At 41.2% G+C, this 22,079-nt stretch overlaps 1 protein-coding gene across 1 annotated transcript in view; it reads left to right on the top strand.

Moving 5' to 3' along the window:
- Positions 1-21,474: 21,474 nt before the first annotated feature.
- The window catches only part of ralyl (RALY RNA binding protein like), a 52,956-nt gene continuing 52,351 nt past the window's right edge, over positions 21,475-22,079 (top strand). The window contains exon 1 of the mRNA XM_084566366.1: positions 21,475-21,860. Coding sequence (XP_084422492.1) covers positions 21,605-21,860 — 256 coding nt within the window. The 5' untranslated portion in view covers positions 21,475-21,604. The remainder of the gene's footprint in view (positions 21,861-22,079) is intronic.

The following is a 22,079-nucleotide window of genomic DNA, read 5'->3' as shown; positions in this document are numbered from 1 at the left end:
TACGATGTTTTTGCTTCATCATCACGTGTTCCCGCATCTCTTGTCGTCCTACAATTACCACACGTCATATTTGAATACAAGACAACTGCAGCGCTTACACAGACGCTGAACTGCAGGCCAGCAGCTACACCAGTTTCTGCCTACTCTGTGCTGTTCAAAGAGAATTCTTTACGCCGGCATCTAGAGATTTGTGTCTGCTATATACACTGCATAGTAAACACGACCCAGCGGCACAAACCAGCGTACTTCAGCGCTCATATTGATTACCGGCGTAAGAATAAAGAATGTGGCATCTGGAGACACGGTTAAGTGTTGATGAACATATCCCCTTTGGAAATGGGCAAGTAAATCCAGCTGAAAATGATTTTTCTTTCTGATGCACTTCACAGCACAATAGATGTATCATTTTCATACTTGTGAAGGAGACATTTCATGATAAAACGTTTTAAATTAAAACTTTTAAAATAGGTGCCATGTTTAACACCAGGCATTATCACCCACTTATAAAAATAATAAAAAAAAACAGGACGGTTGCCAGTTTTGCAGTTACCACAAAGGATAAAATTCAGTTTCATACCACGCTAGTAGTCTGGAAACTGCTGCTTCAAGGCCTGTGTGCAGAGTTTTATAATGTAACATTTATTTTAGCCCTGAATGAAATCACGAACAGGACGTGGTGGTTACACGACTGCCGTGTTTGGTGGCTGGGATTTGCTTGAATTTCCTTGATTTGCACTGGACTCTCCAGTGCAAATCATCCAGGTCGTGTTTTAGCACCACCTGGTTAAACTCAAAAGCCAAGTGAGAACAGATGCACATACAAGTATCGAGAAAGGAAAAAAAAGAGATCCAAGAAAACTGGATGGCACGTAAAACTCAGTATTCCTTCTCAGTAATTCCTGTCCTCTAATTGGCTGGTTATTTTGAAACACATAAGGTAAGTAAGGGGTATTTTGCTGGTTTTCAAACCTACAGTCGAAACAAGCTATGACAATAAGAGCTGTTTAATTCAACCACAGCAAACAATCACAGCCTGTTAACGTGTGCCCAAGCAAATCATTCCAGTGCGAAGACGGGGGACAGCACTGCCGAGGATTACCATGAAAACTATTTAGAAAAAGAAGACAAACAGTTCAACAGCCTTTATATTGCATGTCAAGCTGGAGGGTGAATGGTAGCTGCAGCTGTAGTCTCCTGCTTACAACTCTGTTACAACTCTCACAACTGCCATAAAATCAATACCTTGGCATTTTTCCAACGGGGCTCCTGGCCTGGTGCGAGGTAGCGGGACATGACCTGGGAACATGACGTTACATGCAGAAAGTGAGAAAGAAGGCACCAGAAGACATACAGCGAAATGCTTTCTATCCCGAACCAGGAAGTTAAATGTCTGTTTGCTTCTACACCTTATTACGCGGATGACTGAGCTCTACCTGAGCCCGCAATATGAGCTTGTACTGATGAATAACATGCTGATTGACTTGTCTACAAATGTATATGTTCCAGTCATATTGTTGGTATTTATTGCAGCAATTAGAGTTTCTTGTTTGACTGCTTAAAGAGAAAAAAAGTATAAATGATTAAGCACTGACTTAGCTGTCAAATTCTCCACCAGTATGTAAAATGTTGTTTAATAGATTAGAACGAGAATACGCTTTAATTTGGCCATGTATGAACACACAAACAAGGATTACACATTGCTTCCAGTGTACTTTAATACTAGGGACGGATATACTAGGAGAAAACAGGTTATGTCCACGGCGTGATGGATCCGCAGTGATGTTTTCTGCTTATTCCCCGACTCTAGATGTGTATAATTCCTGGAGGGCAGGCTGGCACCAATGATTTTCTCCTGCAGTCCTGACGGTCCGTTGCAATCTGTTACTGTCCTGTTTGATAGCTGATCCGGAGCAAACGGTGATGGACGGGCAGATGTATCTAACAATGACCCAGTTCCGGCAAAACAAATCATACCTTCATCAACCTCTCAGCTGCAGCTTGTTTTCCAGGCTAATTAGCAACTGTTAGCGTGTTAACAAGTGCAACAGAATCAGTAAACATGTGAGCAGTAACACTTTATCTGCTAAACATGGCACTTTTACTGTGAGCATGATGCAGCGCATTTAGCTGAAGGGCAAAGTTTCACACTTCGCTAGCGGCCTTGATAGGTTAGCGGGTCTGTGTTATTGTGTGACTTTGGTCTGTTGACACGTTAGCTTGGATGCGAAATAATGTGTTAAAATGCTGGTTATAGACCAGCAACTCCATTGTTGTGAAAAGTAAAATTGCTGTTTCTTTGAATGGAGTCTGGTGCTTGAAGAGATCAATGTGAAGGCTTCCGGTCCCCATCAGAAAAGTCTCTTTGACAGCAAGGTAAACCAGTGAAACCCTTTTGAATTTAAAATGCGATATTGATACTACTAGGATGACCTTGTTTTCGGTGGCTAAAATATATTTTGCAGCTGATTCTGTCCACAAAGTTTCATTGCTTGGCTTCTGTACCAGTACTCCTATCTGCTACACCAATCTGGTTATGACCACCTTCCTAATATTGTGTAGGTCTCCCTTGTGCCTCCAAATGAGTTGTGACTCATCAATGGACATGGCCTTCTGAGGGTGTCCTGTGGTGTCTGGCTACAGAATGTTGTTAGTGGGGGAGGGGCCTCTGTGGATCATCCTGCAGATACATGATTGGTTTGGGATCTAGGGAATTTGGAGGCCAGGTCAACACCTTGTGCTGTTTTTCATATTTTTTGATTTGTTCTTAAACCTGCATCCTGCTGGGGATGACTGCTGCCATCAAGGAGTGTCATTGCTATATGGTGGGGGTGCATGGTCTGGTCTAGGTGGGTGCTACATGTCTAAGTAACATCCACGCAAATGCCAGGTTCAAAAGTTTACCAGCAGCGCACTGAAGATGGTGAATGTTATTCGCTTCACCTGTCAGTGATCATAATGTTACGCCTGATGGATGAGTAGCTCATACAGCTTCATTTCAAAGAAACTCTAATGTACCTTTAATGTGATCTGTTGCAGAGATCCCAAAGAAATACGTTAAAGTGAATGATGGAGTAATGTGCATAAAATCAACTGCAAGCCGTCTATTACAGTTACGCATTTCATAAAGTCTTAAATTCAAATATACAGTATGCGCATGTAATGAGGCGCTGGGATAAGATGTGCACGATACAATCAGTGTGTGCAGAATTAGACAATACATCAACCTTAAAGCTGCCTAAGAGGGAACTCTTAACCACTCTATCAGCAACTCAGTGACACAATGATTAGCTGCTGTACATCACTGTGAACATTTAAGCTATTGAGTTCTAAGACAAAGAAATGCTGCAGCGTGGACCTGAGTGTCATCACAGATAAACACTGTTTATTGGTGAGCTGCGCATTCACTGCTAATTTAACACCCTTATTTTAGTGTAATTACCTGCACAATCCAAAGTAGGCAAATTAACCAAGAAAAACACTTTTTGATGGTATTCATGTTATTCTGAATGTGACATTTAAGTCCTTTTCATCATATTTCTCTTCCACTGCCTGTCTACACCACTTTCGTCAGTACGCCCCTGGTTGAGTCATTAGTCGGAGGAGAAAGTTATTACATGTCTTCTGCATATTAATGTTGCCTTTGTCATTAAAATCTTCATGGGTTCAGCAGGATACTCCAGATTCTCCGCCGAAACACTTCAGTTATTGCGGTGTTGGATTTAGCTGCTTCATAACCAACACAAAGGCGTTCAGATTGATTGAAATGTTTTTTTTGTATCATCAGTGAAGATTGCAGATTGTAAAATTGCTGCTCGCGTCTCAGACTTGTTTTGGATGACTGTTCGGAGGATGTAATCTGGAATGACAGCAGTGTCAAATAGGTCACAGACACATAGGCATTATATTTACAACAGTGCACTTTTGTTTTTGTACCTCCTCGTGCTTGTTTTGGACAATCTGTGCTGTCGAGTTTTTAACCCCACTAAATCTTTTCCACAAGTACCTGTCATGTTCTCTCCATTTGGGCTGTTGTCTTGACAAACGTGCTGCCGGGGAATTGGGTGAGCCAGAGTCGGACTTACTTGCACGTACCGTTGACAAAGTCAGATTCGTTGCGCCGTACGTCACGATCTCACAAAGTGCAGTTCACCTTTTCTTTTATTTTTTTACACTCATTAGAAAGGATCACATTTTTGTCACAGGAAAGAAAAAAAAAAAAAAAGAAGAATCTCTCCTCTGTGGTTTGTGTGTGCTGTCACTGTCATGACTGACAGATTTGAAAAGTATGTCATGTAGCCAAGGATTTCTGATGCCTAACCTGGGAGACAGACCACAACCAAAATAAATCCGAAGCCAGTGAGTGAATATGGAGTGAATAAATCACCCCAAGCTGCTTTTATCAATTTATCCTAAAATTTCTTTTGGTTTTTGTGTCTGAAGAGTTGCTCTGGGAACTACACATGTGACATAGTGTAACTGAATAGCGTATACTTCGCATTCCACTTCAGGGAGATTTTGCATATAAAAGAAACACATTTTAAGCTTATCAGATGTAATTTACCACTTTAAAATTGAGGACATAATTAGATCTGTTTTATTTAAAATATGATTAGCCAATAAAAAAAAACAATGGCACATTTAGCAGCTAAAGAACAAGACATCTCCCTTAGTAGGTGGTGGAGACCAAAACTGAGCTAAAAGCAGAGAGAATATTTGACTAGAAAAGTAAAAACTTGCCTGTCTCTGGGTAATTGATGAATAATTTCAGCTTGTTTTGTGGCAGATGGATGTCTTGATTTAGTTATAATCTTGTCTATTTGCGTCTTAACTTTTCATTGCTCAATCCACAATCTAAAGGCAAACAATCGATGGCGCATTTAGCAGCTAAAGAACCAGACATCTCCCTTCGCAGGTGGTGGAGACCAAAACTGAGCTAAAAGGAGTGTGAATATTGGACTAGAACTGTCTCTGGGTAACTGGATGAATAAATTCAGATTGTGTTGTGGCTGATAGATCTATTGATTTAGTCTTAATCCATCCATTTGTCGCTTAATTCTCTGTTGTTTAATCCACAATCTAAAGACAAACAATCTCAATGCATCTCCTGCCATAAAACAATGATCTTATATTTTAACCCTGTTTTTTTTTTTCTCTCTCCAAGTTTTTGTATTTGTTGGCACATTTCTATTATATTTGCCACTAACAGGCGTCACAGGAATATTTTGAAACCTCCAAGAGTGCCTCGTAGCACAGTTGAACGTCACCGTTGTTGCTGTTATACAGACTCTAAAAAACACAAAGTTATTAATATTTTATGATGCTCACTAATAAACTTTAGTACTCTAAAGCATACATAAATAATCAGTTTTACTTTCCATGTTTATTCATTTTAAACACATTTTCTCGAGGCTGTTACTGTTTGCTCCTTATTTGGTTACATTATAAAGGCTGGGCTTTCACATTAAGCGTGTGCTAAATGTGGGGCGGTGCATATTTGTCTTGTTCTTGTTTTACAATTTAGGGAGAAAAAATAAATGTTTTTGTGCATTGTTGGAATATTATGAGGCTGTGGTGCTACATGATTTTCCTTATTCGCTCTTACGGTGTGTTCGTGGCGCGTTCATTCAGCCACAGCGCCGCGTGTTTGCTCGTTAATAAAACTTTTCTCAAACATCATTAACTTCGTAAAGTAAACATCATTCAGCCGTAATGATGTTTACTCATGAGATGGTATATAATAAAGAGACTGCAACACATTCTGTCAATAACAGTGCTCTGCGGAAGCACCGCTGTGTCTGTCAGCCAAAGCGGCGCGTCGTGCACCCTCGCTTTCCATGAGGCAAGTCGAAAACACTGCAGACAGACTGAGCTGTTGGCGTGACGCGGGGACTGAAGGAGGGGGCGCGGTGCAGTAGGTATCAGCGGTGATTTAGCTCGAGCAGGAGCAGAGGTGACGGGGAGAAAAACACAAGGCCCCGTCTATGCCGTATTGGAGCTCCACGGAAACATGTGAGGCAGTAAACACTAAGCCGCCTGCAGCCCTGTCATACATATTACTGGGTTAGCTAAGCAGACCCAGGCCTAATCCTCTTCAACTCTGCAAGGCAAAGTAGGGAATCAGTGCACAGCGATTATCACATGACTGTTTATAGTCGTATTATATAATTTTCATAGGTATATCCGTTGCGACCAGGAAACTAACAGCACGTGGATTTTTAGGTGATTCATTTTACGCTGATTACAGGATTGTAAACGCTGCAGCAAGTGGCAAAAAAGAGAAACCACACGGGAGGTATAATATTGTGTAATAGTTACTCCACCGGCACCGCAAATTAACAGGATTCATCCTTCCATGAAAAGCTGTTTATCTATGTATTTTAAACTCCCTGGGGACTGTGTTGCCAGGCAAAATGCCCCATCTGCCATCTTTTTCCCCTCCATCCTTTGATCATTTCGTGACCTCCTCCTCCCTCCTCCACCAAGGAGGTTTATTCACATGACGATTCATCCATCCGGCTCTCCATCAGCATTAATAATGCAATCTGACAGACATTGTATGCGGCTGAGTACGAGGTGTCACTCACAGCAACAAACAAGTGAGGAAATGGATGATGTGATAAGAGAGGGAGATACAGGCCCGGAGAGGAGGATCAAAGGTTTAGCAGTTCACTTCACCTTAAGTTATTTTAGTATTTGACAGATCTAGAGCCGCTAATCCTCGTGGATAAGATTTCGTGTGTCAACATTTATCACGACTGAGCGGTGAGCTGATATTTTTGGGAAAAATCACTTTAAGTAATCTTTGCTCCGAATGTGGAATATGGAGATGGATTTCATTTTGGGAAAGAGAAATAGCTGTCACAGCCACAGATGTTGTCTTGGCGCGGCTAAAAAAAAAAAAAAAAGAAAAGAAACACAGCCCCAGAGGGGTTTCCTTTTAAAGGTGGCCCGTCATCCTCAAAGCAACCTTCCCCTCATAAGAACTTTTGCCATTTGAGTGTCTGAGTTCATGTATCACTCTTAAGAGGATGTGAGCGTTCATCCACAGCCAGTATGTCATCATGTGGTTTGGCTTTGGTTCAGCGCTTTAAGGCTTACATGTCATCCAGTGTGTAGCTAAAGGATCTGAAGGCTTTCAGTCATCTCAGCCGCTATAGACCCTATTTTTTTATCAAACAGAAATGATACTTTGCTGCTTAGATATAAATAAATTGTCAAATGTGAGGTTTAAAATCTTTTCTAGTAACATCTGAGCATTTGTTTTGTGACAGAAATCACTCTGAAAGAGTAGGTGTCATTAGGTTTTCCAACATGATTGAGGTCTTATTTTGAACGGGAACCCTTCAAATGCTAATAATGCCACTGTCTGAATGGTCTGAATGTTCGTTTTGCCTCATGCAAGAGAAATTTCGCAAGCTTTTCAGTGTCGCGCATGAACCTGTAAGGTGCATGTGTTTTATTTCATTAATCCAAGAGGAGAAGATTTATCGAGACTCCAGGTCGCCACCGCTGCACGAAAGACAGCAGGCGCTGTCAAACTGTCAAAGCTTAAACTTCAAGGATTGAGGTCGGCCTGCTGCGTGAGGTTCTCCATCCCTTTCGTGTGTGTTTGCGTACGAGCACAGAGAGTGACTTTATGCATGTGTTGCCTGTATGAGTGATTATGCATGAGTCTCCGTGTGCTGGGGTTATTTTTTTTTTGTTGCGTCCACATTTGACTAGGCTTCACATGCGCGTTTGTGTGAATTCAATACGTCTGCCTCTTTGTGGCAAACCGTGCGCCCTGATCCATTTTACTGGAGTCTGTGGCTCTTACACTGCGCGTCAGTAGACCTGATAAATGGAAATGTGCCAGGGCAAGGAGAGAAAAGAAACCGCGACACTTCATGGAGTACGATGACGGCTTCATTGCCCAGGGAGGCCCTTGAGGGTTCCCTTGGGCTCCGAGCAGCTAGTGTTTTAAATATCTGCATGTGTGCCTCGGCTTGCCAGTTATTAAGGTAATTGAGCTATTTGAGAATAGGTAGAATTAACGGCAATTACTACGTGCTGCTGCAAGTGTGTTTGCATTGCCCATTTGTGAGAGGCATAAAAAGAAAAGGGGTGCATCAACCCCTTTATCAAGCGTATCTAACAATCTGCGGTTCTTCTTCTTTCTGAATTATTTATACATCGCGTAAACTCTGTAAAGACTGTGGCTGTCTACAAATATTGAGACTGCTTTAATTGTACTTCACTGTTACACTACAAATGCCGTGCAATTAAAGGGAAATGAATTGAGGGGGCGTGATAAAGTGTCTATTTACAGATGGAGAGGGTGGGAGCCATTTTAAATGAAGACGCCACACGGAGCCGGCCAATTAAATATAGCTGCTGTAGATTTAATATCCCTCCATAAGACATATCATTGCATCATACCGAGCTTTGTATTTATATTCATACTGCGGCGCTATTGATATTCAGCCCTTAAATGCACAGCCTGTTAAGTCTCCTCTGGTTTTGAAGGAACCGTGGCCAAGAGACCCCGTCACGACAAGAGGCCACTTTGATATGCACATTTTAAACTGAAGGAAATCAATGGAATTGAACACTTAGCAAGCTCTGCTATTGTCTGGATTTCACTCATGCTTGATTTACACACCTCCATATTTGTCCAATTTATAACCCTAAAGGGATAAGGCTTGGTCTGATCTCGGATAATGGAAACGTAAACATGAATATACAATCATTTGACTAAAACTAATTAACGCTGTATTTTTATTTCTGTATGGATAATTATTTTTTGTATGCAGGCAAGACTGGAGGGCATGATGATGAGGGGAATTAAAATTGTGTAGGGGACCAGGTTGTTTGGCTGTAGTGCACCAAACCCTATACCGTTTGAGTCTTACACTCTCGCCAGTTACATATTTGCTTTACAAGGTTCTAAGTTCTGTGCTTAGACCTTATCAGACCTTATGTGTTGGCATATACGTGTAGCGGCTCTCTGTACAGTAGCTCTCATTGGGACCAGTGTTGGTGGGATTCAAAATGTGCAAAATTTCAAAGGGCGCACAGGAAAACAGTCACGCCAGTACCGGATGCGATAATAAATAATAATAAAATAAAATATTAAATAATAATAAAAAGCCATATGCACATTTGATTTGGGGCATGTGAGTCTGAACACGATTGTACACGTTTCGAATCTTCCCATAGAGATTCAGACCTCTTATGAATGTGAAGATGTTCTGCATTTATTCAAATAGAAAAAAAAAAAAGAAAGTCACTTAAGTATAGTATCCATGATGGATTGCAAGTCTCGCAATTTCGTTTTCCAGCAGCAGGTTCACAAATCGTGCGAAACGGGTAGCCTTGTATGGAATTTATAGGAGTTTGTTTTGCTGAGGATCACATCTGAAGCAGCATTCATCAAGCTCAAGCTAGCTGGTTCAGTTGCAGTGAGAGAGTTTACTGAATCCAACATTCAAACATATCAGTTGTTTGATAACGGGTTAATTATCACCATGTTGTTTTATTGTACTGTTTAAAAGCACACTGAATCCCCCTCAGCATGTGGTTTGTTCATTAGGTCTATATGAAGATGGATGAACCATGTGGTGGCTTTTCTTTTCGCAGCAGTTTGTAAACATGTATGTCAGCTGTAAAGATGGAGGCCAATGGGGATTGACTCGCTTTTGGAGCCAGCCTCTAGTGGTCATTTGAGGAACTGTAGTTTTTGGCACTTCCGTTTGCTTAGGTTAGGTTTGCTTAGGACACAAGTTGCTATCTTGTGTTGCCCTGTAAATATACAGTACATTTTTAGGATTATTTTGCTGTGTTAATGATGTCTGAGCCATTCTACTGCTGCAAAGATAAAATACAGAGCCATTGAAAAATCTAATGACAACTAAAGTAGTTTGGCAGCGAGCTGGCCGAAGGGGGGATGTTGATTTAACAGCCCATGGAAGGGAAACTGTAGAAAACCCATAACAAATATCTCTCTAAAGGCCATCCTTCTCCACATAATTTCTTGAGATTCCAGCGAGGCGGCAAAAGGGTAAGACAGATCCACCGTAAGCTCCGCGATGACTGAGATGAACCGCCAGGATCACCAATAATTCTCCAATTCACCTTAATGTCTGCCTTCAACCTCTAATGGCGAATGCGTTTGACTGATTGGCTCTCCTGCAGTTGTAATTACCAAACATCTCCAGCCGGCAGCTTTGTATTTCACACAGGAGAGAGGGACAGACTTTGTCTCAATTAGCTTTCTGTTTTATCTCCTTCTTCCTTTCTCTGAACCTCACACCTCAGTGGCACCGACAAGAATGCTTGTACCTGCCGTACACAGCGACGCAATCAGTTCAATCCTTGGCATGACTTTGAAGATTAGTCGCCGAACCATGAAGAAGCTTTTGAAGTGGGGATTCTTTGAAGTTTGCAATGCAAGCTTTCTCTTCTTTTTTTTTTCTTTCCTTTTTTTAAAAAAAAAATAAAAAAATGTGTGACGCAAAGTTTCTGCTAGCTTTGAACATTTAGCCCGGCAATAAGGAGAGGGAGCAGTCACAGGCATAAACACTACATGATGGAGATTTGTATCATCAAAGTCCATCTGATAGGTGTTTCAAACTGACGTCTTCAGTGTACATTTCCCACAGGCCCCTTCACACTGAACTGCCAGTGTTATTTTAAGTCAGTGGGAGAACCACCGTCATCTACTTATTGAAACTGTTTGACCAACAAATGCTTTCTGAAATTTAGATTTTACAAAGTGACCCTGAGTCCTAAATACCAATAGCTATTAAATAGTTATACTTTGCATGTAGAGCAATGATTAGCTAGAGTAAACTCTGCTTCCATTTTACACTTGGCAGGCAAAGTGATAATGAATAAAAATGAAATTGACATTGGAAAACAGCGACGAGGGAAAACCTGCTCGTTGAAGCCTGGTGGCCACATATAGGAAAGCCATGGCCAACTTTTTCTTGGCCAACTTCCCCCGGTCTAGTCTGAGTGTTCCTGGCTGCTTACCTCAACATGACGAGACTTGATTGATTGTGCTGCTCGCGGTGTGAACGTATGGTCCGGCCAGCTGCGCCTCGCAGCAGATGGAGAGCACGACTTTGCCTTTCAGTGCGTTCAAGTCATCGCACCAGCGGAAAGGAGGGTGAGATTCTCGCGAAGCCGCTTCGGCGCCGGGCGGTGCTACGGGGAAGGGCAGCTGTGGCCGTACGATGGTCTGCACTCGCACCTAGGTCACGGCAAGGCTACAGATGGCCGACCAGCCGCTCTGTGCAAAACCACCAGAGAAGAAGGGTTGCCAAATATATCTTCCCTATACCCTCTCAGAGTTTGACTCAAAAGGGAAGCACACCGCAGCGCATTCATATTCACAACCCACAAAGAGAGCAAAATGCATAAAATGTGAAAAATTAGCTTATTTTGATAACATTATACAGATAATATCCCTGCTTTTCTGCATAGTAATTCCATAAATGAAACCTGTGAATTTTAAGGTCATTTACATTCAACTGAGCTGTTGCCAAGCCTTTGAAGCCAAAAATTGCCTGTCATCCTCTCACAATACAAGCTATCGAGCACAGTGTAGCTGGCAGGGGCGTCCATAAATAAGGAATATCCTTCTGCAAACTGTTAATTGTAGAACGCTGACAAAATGCTCTGCTGTGTGACTTTCTGAGATACCAAAACCCCGGCTGCAGTTTGTGTTTCTGTCGCAGTCAAACACTTTTTAAGGTGTGGATTAATGCTCCTAATGAAGAGTTGGGACTTTGTTTTACCTCTCCTGCAGAGTGGATGTTAACAAATGCTAATTTGCCCCCATTAAAAATTTGTCCCAGCTGCAGCTGCAACTTGGAGCGCTAATGATGACACATCCAGATTTAATGAGGAGGGCGGAACGGTCACCGGCCAAATATGTTATATCCACAGAATCAAAGCATTCCTTAACGAAATTTCAGTAGGTTTGAACACTTTAGATTATTTGTATCACTTTGCATTTATGTTATTGATTGTGTTGTACTGATTTTAATGCAGTTACCAATTAAAATATTTCCTTGAACAATGTTATTAACATCCCCTAAGGAGGAATCACACTTTGTAGTTTACAGTCAGTAGGATAGTGTTTACAGTTTTAATTAAATTATTATTTTTTTTACAGTAGTGCAAACAGGAGTTCTGTCTACAGAATATGCTCTGTTCTGCAGTTTGTTCACAGTTCTTTGCTTTAAAGTCGCTATACTCAACATCTTTGTATTCACCTGGTGGTTGCCTATAGTGATGAACCCACAGAGAATTATTACCCAGCTCTGCAGCAGTTTCCATCAGCTCTGCTGAACTTTATGTTATCTTTCAGTTGCAAGTTTTATGACCCACTACTTTACAGTTTTGGTTCATTCTCACCTCTCTCATGTTGCCGGTATTGGTCGCATCAGAAAGCTGATTCCAGTGAAAAAGCTCTAAATCCTACCGTATTCTAGGTATTCAGTGTCAGCCTCAGAAAGAAAGTTATAATGAACATAGTGGAGCACTCATCAGCTGAAGGCCCAGATATTTTCCTCAGGATCTGGTAGAGACCAAAAACAGAAGTAAAAGGTGAAAGAACATTAGACTTACTTTAACTAATCTAGCCTCTAATAATTGTACTGCAAAGGACTTCAACCACATTATAGTCAAATAATACATACAGATTCTGCTTGAATTCATTCTCCTTGTAACTCTGTTTTGGTCTCCACCACCTCGGAAATATCGGATTTTTTAACTGCTAAACACTTCACAATGTTTGCCAGCTAGTCATTAACTATTTTTCTGAAAACAACAGCTAGATGGGGCTGAAAGCAGAGACTTAAGACTGAGATAAACCACTAAAGTTACGGCTCTTGGAACTAAAATTATCATCAGAAAACAGCTGAGACGCTCAGTCAAGCTCAGGGACGCTGCAAATTCAGCTGATAATTATCCGTGTCACTACAAACGGCTGTAGTCAAGTGAACAAGTGATCCAGTTTTAGATCAAAAATACTACTTGAATGCCTTTCCACTGATGTCTGATTCCATATGTATAAAACTCTACTGTACACTACCTGCTGTGGTGAACACTAGAGATCCAGATATTTTGGTATGGATCTGGCAGACACCAAAAACAGAGATGAAAGAAGAATGAAAGTTAAATTTATCTTCATTATTGTAATAACATCCAGCAACTATGCAAAGGTTTCACAAATTGTAGTTATTATAGTCATAGTCAGTGCAATAGTTGTGCATGATACTGTTGATATAAACAGCCTTGACTGACTGTATCTCAAATGTAATATTCTCTGAGAGTAACCAGAGTTTCCAGATAGTAAGAGTAAACTGTAGCAGACATGATGTCTTCATTTCTGTTTAAAAAAAGACGAGTGGATGCGATTACCATGCAAGTTTAAAAGTTGGAGTGAGTCAGCGTGCACTTAGCATGGAGATGGATAAGCACATAAACTTTATGTAAATTTTATTTATTCCTCGGAGAAGGTACTTATACACTGGCACATTTCCATTTCTAATTTGTAAGCCTTCATTTACACAACACCACATCTCAAAGATAACGATTTGCATTCAAAACATCTCATAAGCGCATAAAACCAGATGCGTTGCCGTTGTAACCAACAATACAGGAAGTAGTTAGAGCAGTTGTGATTTATCTCTTTTTCTTAAGTGAAGGTTTTCAGCATTAAGTGTCTCGATGTTGATTTTAGAGGCTGCATGTCTGCTTGTCCATTTTGAGAAAATGGGAATATCTAGCTGTACTATGGATAGAAAGCTTTTAAACATCCCGTGGAGCTATGTTCCATAGTGAAGAGGAAGCTTTCAAAACAATCATGCAGAGTGGGTTTTATATCACCCTGGTGCTATCCTTACCAATCAAATTGGATTAAGAGCAGACTGAGATTGATCTATTCTGCGCTCGACAGCTCACGGTGTTTGACCAGATTAGTTTCAACTCTGTGCAGCTGTATACCACCATTGAAAGAAATGAAATCTTGTCATTTCGGGTGAAGCATTCCCCTGTCTGTCGCAAACAGCCGACTCCCTCCTGGACAATAAGAAATTCCACTTGTATATCATCCAATGTCTGCTATGCCCCGGCACACAGGAGCTTCTCCAAATGCATATTACCCGGCTCCCCAGCGCAGGTGAATGAGGGCCAGCTGAGAAATGACTCCATTTGCATGTCAGCTAATTGTATCATTGCTCCAGGCTTTCTAATAGCCAATGGATTTTCTGAGAACAAAGTTCGGGGGGAATAAAAATGGCTGGAGCTGCAAAGCATATAGGTACTATTTGTAGTGAAATGAGATTTGCTGCAGGTAAGAGAAAAAAGGGCCCTGCTGTAAGAGGCTGTGGTATTGAAGTTAGATAAGATGTATGAGGTGCATATGATATGTCTTTCTCATAGGATATGCAATTCTCCAGAGACCATAACCACCCAAGTATAAGGGAATTCTCTAGCACATATGAAATAATGAATATTTAGTAAGTACAACATATTTGTTTTAAATGCTGCATGCAATTGCTAATAAGAATCCAAGAAAGATTTACTAGATCTCCTTTGACTTGACATTATCTAGCACAAGTAAATGCAAACTGAAGGGAACAAACTAAATGAGTGTTCTTGAATGTGAGACTTGAATATTTTCACCTTTTGAATAGCTGAATGGATGGATAAATGGGGCAAACATTGTGGTGCTACTTTGCTCTGATGCTGTCAAGCGCATAAACTTGAACTGCAGTGAAAACCAAACATAAAATTGAGAAGATATGGCTAACTTGTTGGCTTACATTGCTAACATTAGCATTTTCCAATTTTTACTCCCCGCTTTGGTCACCACCAGCAACTCCGAAATTGGGACGGTGAAACGAGCACTTTTCTTTAGAGATGGAATTAGAGAAATTAATTTTAGTCTATATTTATTTAGAGATGAACGATAGCAAGCAACAGCATGCTAGCAAACATTTGTCTGTTTACACACCCAGCAGACAAACAGTAACATACATTAGAATGGTCAATGTTGGTGCAACGTTTTCTGTTTTTACTTCTGCTTATCTCTCCACCAAGTCTTGAGGGACACACACTGCCTGGCCAAAAAAAAGTCGCCACCAAAAATAAAGGTCACACACTCTAATATTTTGTTGGACCGCCATTAGCTTTGATTACAGCACGCATTCACTGTGGCATTGTTTCTATAAGCTTCTGCAATGTCACAAGATTTATTTCCATCCAGTTCATTTTTCACCAAGATCTTGTATTGATGATGGGAGACCTGCTGTGTGATCACTGCACAAAGCCTGCTCCAGCACATCCCAAAGATTCTCAATGGGGTCAAGGTCTGGACTCTGTGGTGGCCAATCCATGTGAAAATGATGCCTCATGCTCCCTGAACCACTCTTTCACAGTCTGAGCCCCATGAATCCTGGAATTGTCATCTTGGAATATACCCGTGAACATCAGGGAAGAAAAAAATCCATTGATGGAATAACCTGGTCATTCAGTATATTCAGGTAGTCAGCTGACCTCATTCTTTGGGCACATAATGTTGTTGAACCTAGACCTGAGCAACTGCAGCAACCCCAGATCATAACACTGCCCCCACAGGCTTGTACAGTAGACACTAGGCATGATGGGTGCATCACTTCATCTGCCTCTCTTCTTACCCTGATGCCCCCATCACTCTGGAACAGGGTAAATCTGGACTCATCAGACCACATGACCTTCTTCCATTGCTCCAGAGTCCAATCTTTATGCTCCCTAGCAAATTGAAGACATTTTTTTTTCTGGTTAGCCTCACTGATTAGTGGTTTTCTTAAGGCTACACAGCTGTTCAGTCCCAATCTCTTGAGTTCCCTTCGCATTGTACATCTGGAAATCCTCTTACTTTCACTATTAAACATAGCCCTGAGTTCTACTTTTGTTTTTCTTCGGTTTGATTTCACCAAACGTTTAAGTGATCACTGATCACAGTCGTAGTAGCTAGTTGTAAACCTTGCCTGTCCGTTGTTTAGGTGCTGGGCAGATAGCATTTCTGGCTTAGAGAGTACTAAAACAGAAAAGTTGCTGTTTGTCAAACCAAAACAATTAGCTGAAAAGCTAAAACGGTCAGTCAAGCTGATGAAAACTTCGACATAAATTGATAATTATCACTGCAACAGTTTCAGTCACAATATAGTCTTGGTACAGATTCTCCGTGAATGCTTGCAAGTCCAGCATTCACTCTCCTGTAGCTCAGTTTTGATCTCCAACATCTCCTGAGGGAATTTCTGGCATTTTCTAAATACTTCACTTTGTTTGGCAGCTCGTCATCACCTTCATTTGTCTTCTGTTTAGATGCTGGATATATATGGTGGATGCCGGATATACAGGGGCTAGGTGGGTGTGAAAACAGACCACAGATTTGACAGCAAGCTAAAACAGTAATGTTGCTGCTCTAAAAAACAACATTAAAAGCTGAACACAGCTGAAAATGGCTATAAAACTGTTTGAATACATGTATAAATGCTTGTCATAAAATAGTAATCAACACTGATAGTAACTTTATTAATAACTACTACCTCAAAAGCATTTTACTCTCTTGCTCTGTGCAGCTATTGAGGAAACGAATCCTCAATAATGTCATGTGATAGCCATAAATAATGAAGCTGTGTAAACGTCCCATTGACCAAAATATAATTTGCGTTTACAGCACTTTAAACTCATTTGGCTGGCTCAATTAGAGCTCTTCTTCTTCCTCCTCCTCATCCTCTTTTTTATAGACCATCTTTGCTGTCTGTGAATTCTGAATTGAATTCCAGCCTGGCACTGTGTACCCTGCCTCATAAAGCCAAAGGGCAGCAGCTGATTGAAAATGTGGGGGAAATTAGGTTTATGTCTCTCTATCTTGGAGGCTGGAGTCATTTTTCAAGAGGCAGGCAGAAACGTGGAACGTCCTATATGACATTTAATTTGTTTATGGCCTCTATTCTCTTCATATTAAATTTAATTTCCGCGACTGTTCTCTTACCTTAAGATCAGACAAAATGTTGTGACTGCAGTTTGTCTTTGCGGGGGGGAACAGTTTCAGCCTCTGACCACAATTCACAGAAGGGCACAAATGTATGGCTGGCTGCACCACTGGAATGCTCTGCAGCCCCCAATACAAATAGTTGCATTGATATACAAACGGAGAGATTTTTTTTTTTCCTCAGTTGTTGCCGTTGCTTTCACAGGCAGACACATTTTAAGACAAGATATAAATGGAAGGAATCCGTGAAGCAATTATTCCAACTCTGCGGTACATGGCAGCAACACCATTGGAAAAGGTGTATCAGGTTACCTTTCTCGGTTCTGTTTCAGTGAGCAGCTTCTCCAGCCTTTTCTCAGCCCGTCAAGCTGCCTAGGCAACAATCAGAGCAGAGTGGCTGAGGCATGGCGAAGAGAAATGTACAGTGGTGGAGTGGTAGGAAATTACAAAAGGAATCAATTCAATGAGTTCCCTCCCTCCATGAAAAAATGTCTATAAATCAGGCAGGTGGCCAGACCCAAACAACAACCTTTTAAGAGCCTGTCTACCAAGGCACAATGCATTACAGAGCCAGGGAGGACTCAGTAATATGGCTGCTCCTGCACTAAATCCTTCCTTTTTTTTCACTCAACCATTATCTCAACACGGCAATGCTCTCAAACCTGTGACCTTGTTGCTTTTTCCGCTGACCTTATCCATATTTATTCATCAGTGGCATGAGATTGGGAATTCTGCCCCGTGGCGTATTAAAGTCAAAGCTTGCCAGTCTTTTCTGTAATGCCAGAGCAGCAAAGTGTTTCGTTCCGAAAGGAGACATCCCCCTTTTGAAAAATGTGTCACCTATTCTGACATGACCACACCGGCATGAAAGTGAAAATGAATTTGTCTTCTGCTCTTAACTGACAAAAGGCAGCACCGTAGAAGCTGTAATCATTTTTAAAGAGTGGGCTTTGAACACTGGGTCATCTTTTTTTTTTTTTTTTTTTTTTCTCTAAAAGCAGTTTGCAGACTGCATTTCTGGGTTGGAGCTCTTCTTTGTGCTCCTCTTTTTTGATAACAAATGTCAAGTCCTCTAAAACAATTCTTTTGCCAATTACGTTCCCTATCTCTTCCTGTCCGGCTTTCCCGTGTTTCTCCTCATGACGCTATCACCTCATAGGATGAGAAGCTTAATGGAGGCTGTAAATTTGCGAAAAGGCAAGGTCAGCAGGAAAGCCACTGATGGAATAAATTAGTGTCCTGGTCCAAAGAAAACAAGTGAGAAGACAACATGAAATACAACAGCGAGGAGCTGTAAAAAGACTCCATGACCTGATTTATCTGACAGGAGAGGCAATCTAACGCTTGTGCACTGATTTGTCATGTTCCCCGTGACCTGTCCGCGCACATCAATATGGGACGGGTGTCAGACTGGGGATTTAAACCACTGTTAGGTGGTCATTGTGGAGCTCATTCGAGTTGGCGCATGTACTGTACGTCTGCGCGCCTGCAACACATTAATTTCCAGTGGCTGCTGCTGATAAATGTCAAGGCCACTTGAGCGATGGCGAGCAGCAGCCCACATGCAGAAACAACACAGTGATGCAGCGCTGTATACATGAATCGTCACATGGACGTAGTGGGTGTTAATAGACAAGAAAATACCATTACGATTTTGGTGCTTTCCAAGTGAAATGATTGAAAGAGCAGCAGAATATTTCATATGATCTAAGGCTCAGGGGTAAAGGATGTCTGGCAGAGAATATCTCTTCTGTAAATCACTTGGCTGCTCTAGTTTTCTGGATGACTGGGCAGCTCTCTTCTTCTCCTGTAGGTTTAGATTAGGCAACCTCAAGACAGAATGTCATCATCGTTCAGTTTGTGAATTACATCCCTTCTCTGTATTTTAAGCATAATCTCACGCCATATAATTAGCTGAGCAAACCCATTACAGGATAGCTCTCCACAATAAAACCACATTGTGTGTTTGTGAAGAGACCGCGGCTACGCTGTGTCAAAGTGGCTGAGCTGTAGGAATCTGCAGTGGAAAATAATGTTGGATAAAGGGTTGGGGTGGGGGGACTGCCAGTGAGAAAATGTGTGTGCATGTGCGATATTCCAACAACATCAGTGTTACCTTGGTTACTAATCCTATTTACTGAGGATTGGATCCATTATTCAGGTTCTTCGTCTCAAAGCTGAATAGTTGTTATCACCGTGTGTCAGAGACAGAGGCTCAGAGCAGGCGAATATTGAATATTCAGTGTTTTCTTCACAATATTTCACAGTATTTAATGCACTAAGTGTAATCCATTTTGGAACATGAACTGTAATGAAAACCTGGATTTATACAGCTATAAAGACAAAAATCATGCACTTGGAGTGAAAAGCAAATCAAACGTAAATATGTAGGATATATCTATGTATTTGTGTGCCTGTCTACTTCATGATAATGGTAGTTAAATAAACAGTTATAATTGTACATCCTTTCCTTGGGAAGGAATTCCCTGATCCTGCAGCCACTCATCTTTCATAAAAAACAACTTTCACGCAATGAAAAGGTCACTTAGAAATAATTGCAGGGGAGGCCTACAAAAGCTGATGCTAATGTATGCTGATAACATGACAGCACAAAAAAAAAAGTCTGAATAAAACTGTAACACGAATTACAACCTACGCATTCTCTGATCAGTGAAATGGCACACAAAGCATTAGGGATGCAACAATATGGGTATTGAGATAGCAAAGCAGTCTCTCTGACAGCCACTGTAGTTGGTTTCTCACAAAGCGAGAGGAAACTACTGCGACATTCACATATTGTTGCTCTTTCTAATTCTCCCCCGCCTCAGCCATCCGGCGGTAGCATTTCAACCATGAAAAATGTGACTTAGGTAAGCAGTTGACTGCCCAGTGACCTTGCACTTTTCAATACATTGGTTACACACTGTAAAGTAAGCCTTCAACAACAAAAGCCTCCATCATAAAACAGGGAAGTAGAAAAATCACTAACCTTGTACTTTTATGCTCCGGGTGTTCAATATTAAATAAATAAAAACATTAATCATGAAATAAATCAACAGATATCATCTTAATTTTATAAAACATGGTTCACTTTATTAATTTATGACCACTTCAAATGCATCTTGTATTAACAAATGTGTGTTCCTTTTTCAAAAGTCTGTTTTTATTTCCTTATGCCTGTTTTTATTCATGCTGCATTTTGTTCCATAATGTCACTTTTCATGACAGTGGATTTGTCATAAGGTAATAGACCTTTTTTCATGGTGGACATTTTGACTTGTCACAGTAGGGAAAGCGCAGCTAAGTTCTATTAAATGTCAGGGTAAGCCATGATAGCGAAGCAGCATGCTCAAAAGCAAGGTCTCCCCTTAGTGGAACGCAGCCATCATAAATTGCCTACACCTCTGCTATTCCCTGCTGTGATAAGTCAAAATGTCTGCTGTGAAAATGGTCAGTCACACGCACCTAGCCACTTAACAGGCCCAGTAATACATCCATTTGTAGTGGCCGTCAGCTAGCTATTAAGCTAGCTCTAACTGCTATACAAACCACAGTGAGCCTAAAAACATATTTAAAGTGAACAATTTAACTGAATTAAGCAAATAATCCAGTGTCACAAGCCAACATAGCTACTAAGCTGGCTACATGACTAGCATGTGGAGCCTTTTAGGCTTTAAAAGTAGTTAAAAAATAAAGGTTAGCAGTTTGTGCGCAACAGCTAACAGCGCATTCAAAATTAGCTTTCCTATTGAGTAGGAAAGCTAGTAGAAGCTAAGTGGCTAACTGTGCTAGCAGTTGTTTTTTACATATCCTAACTGGCATATAAGCACAAACGTTTTTTCAGATTCATCCACACAAGGCAATGGATGGCATTATGGACCTGTGTGGCAGTAAAGGGATTCCTATTTTTCCAGAATAGGATATAACCCTGGAAGTGAAGTAAACATCTGGTTTGTTTAACAGGAGCTAGGTAGTTAGCTAAAAAGCAGGTGGTGAGTGGTCACTTATCCAACAAAGGTTCAAAAAAGGCAACTGGACTTGTAGAGTTTTTCTGAGAAGACATTTCACCACTCATCCGAGTAGCTTCTTCAGTTCTAGGGGACTGGTGGGAAGTCTGAGGTTTAAATAGGAACTCCTCAAACCTCCTTCAACCTCACACTTCCCACCAGTCCCCTAGAACTGAAGAAGCTACTCGAATGAGTGGTGAAACGTCTTCTCAGAAAAACTCTACAAGTCCAGTTGCCTTTTTTGAACCTTTGTTGGATATACCATGACCTGGATGACGGAGAACCTTCACAGACAGAGTGGTCACTTGTTGAAGACTCCACTGTCAAGAAAAGACTCTAGAAAAGTGGCATTTTGAAAGACTGGATAGTTTACCGGTTAATTGCATTTCTCTCAATACAGTTCACATCAAACACAGTTTAGTAGTTTTACATTTATCAGTTTAATATTGAATACTTAGGGACTTTCTTTAGGAGCAGAATTAGCCGGCGTTGGCCTGTCCAACCTCTAAAGCTATTCCCATCCTCCCCCCTTCTGTCTGTGTCCCAGGAGGGCAACTGGAGGAGAATGACTGGTAAAACCCAGACCAGCAACGTGACCAACAAGAATGACCCTCGTTCCCTCAACTCAAGAGTTTTTATTGGCAACCTCAACACAGCCATCGTCAAGAAGACCGACATAGAGGTCATCTTCGCCAAGTATGGCAAGATAGTGGGTTGCTCCGTGCACAAGGGTTACGCCTTCGTACAGTACGTGAACGAAAGGAATGCCAGAGCGGCCGTGGCGGGAGAAAACGCCCGCATCATCGCTGGACAGCCTCTTGGTGAGTCATCTTTGTCTTTTTCTCCCTATTGTGAGATATTTCTGTGTCACTTGGATTGCAGATTCCATTTTAAGAGACCGTCTTAGGACACTGCTCAAAAACTTTCTACTTGAAATACAGAATGTTTTGTTAAAGCCTGATCTTTGCTGGAGGAATGGATTGTCTCTCTCGGGAACACAAAATGCCTCGGGCATCTCTCAGAGTTTTAGTTTAGACCTT

Source organism: Chelon labrosus (assembly GCF_963514085.1).
Source record: "Chelon labrosus genome assembly, chromosome: 18".
Lineage (NCBI taxonomy): Eukaryota > Metazoa > Chordata > Actinopteri > Mugiliformes > Mugilidae > Chelon > Chelon labrosus.
This window is presented reverse-complemented; position numbering and strand designations above follow the sequence as displayed.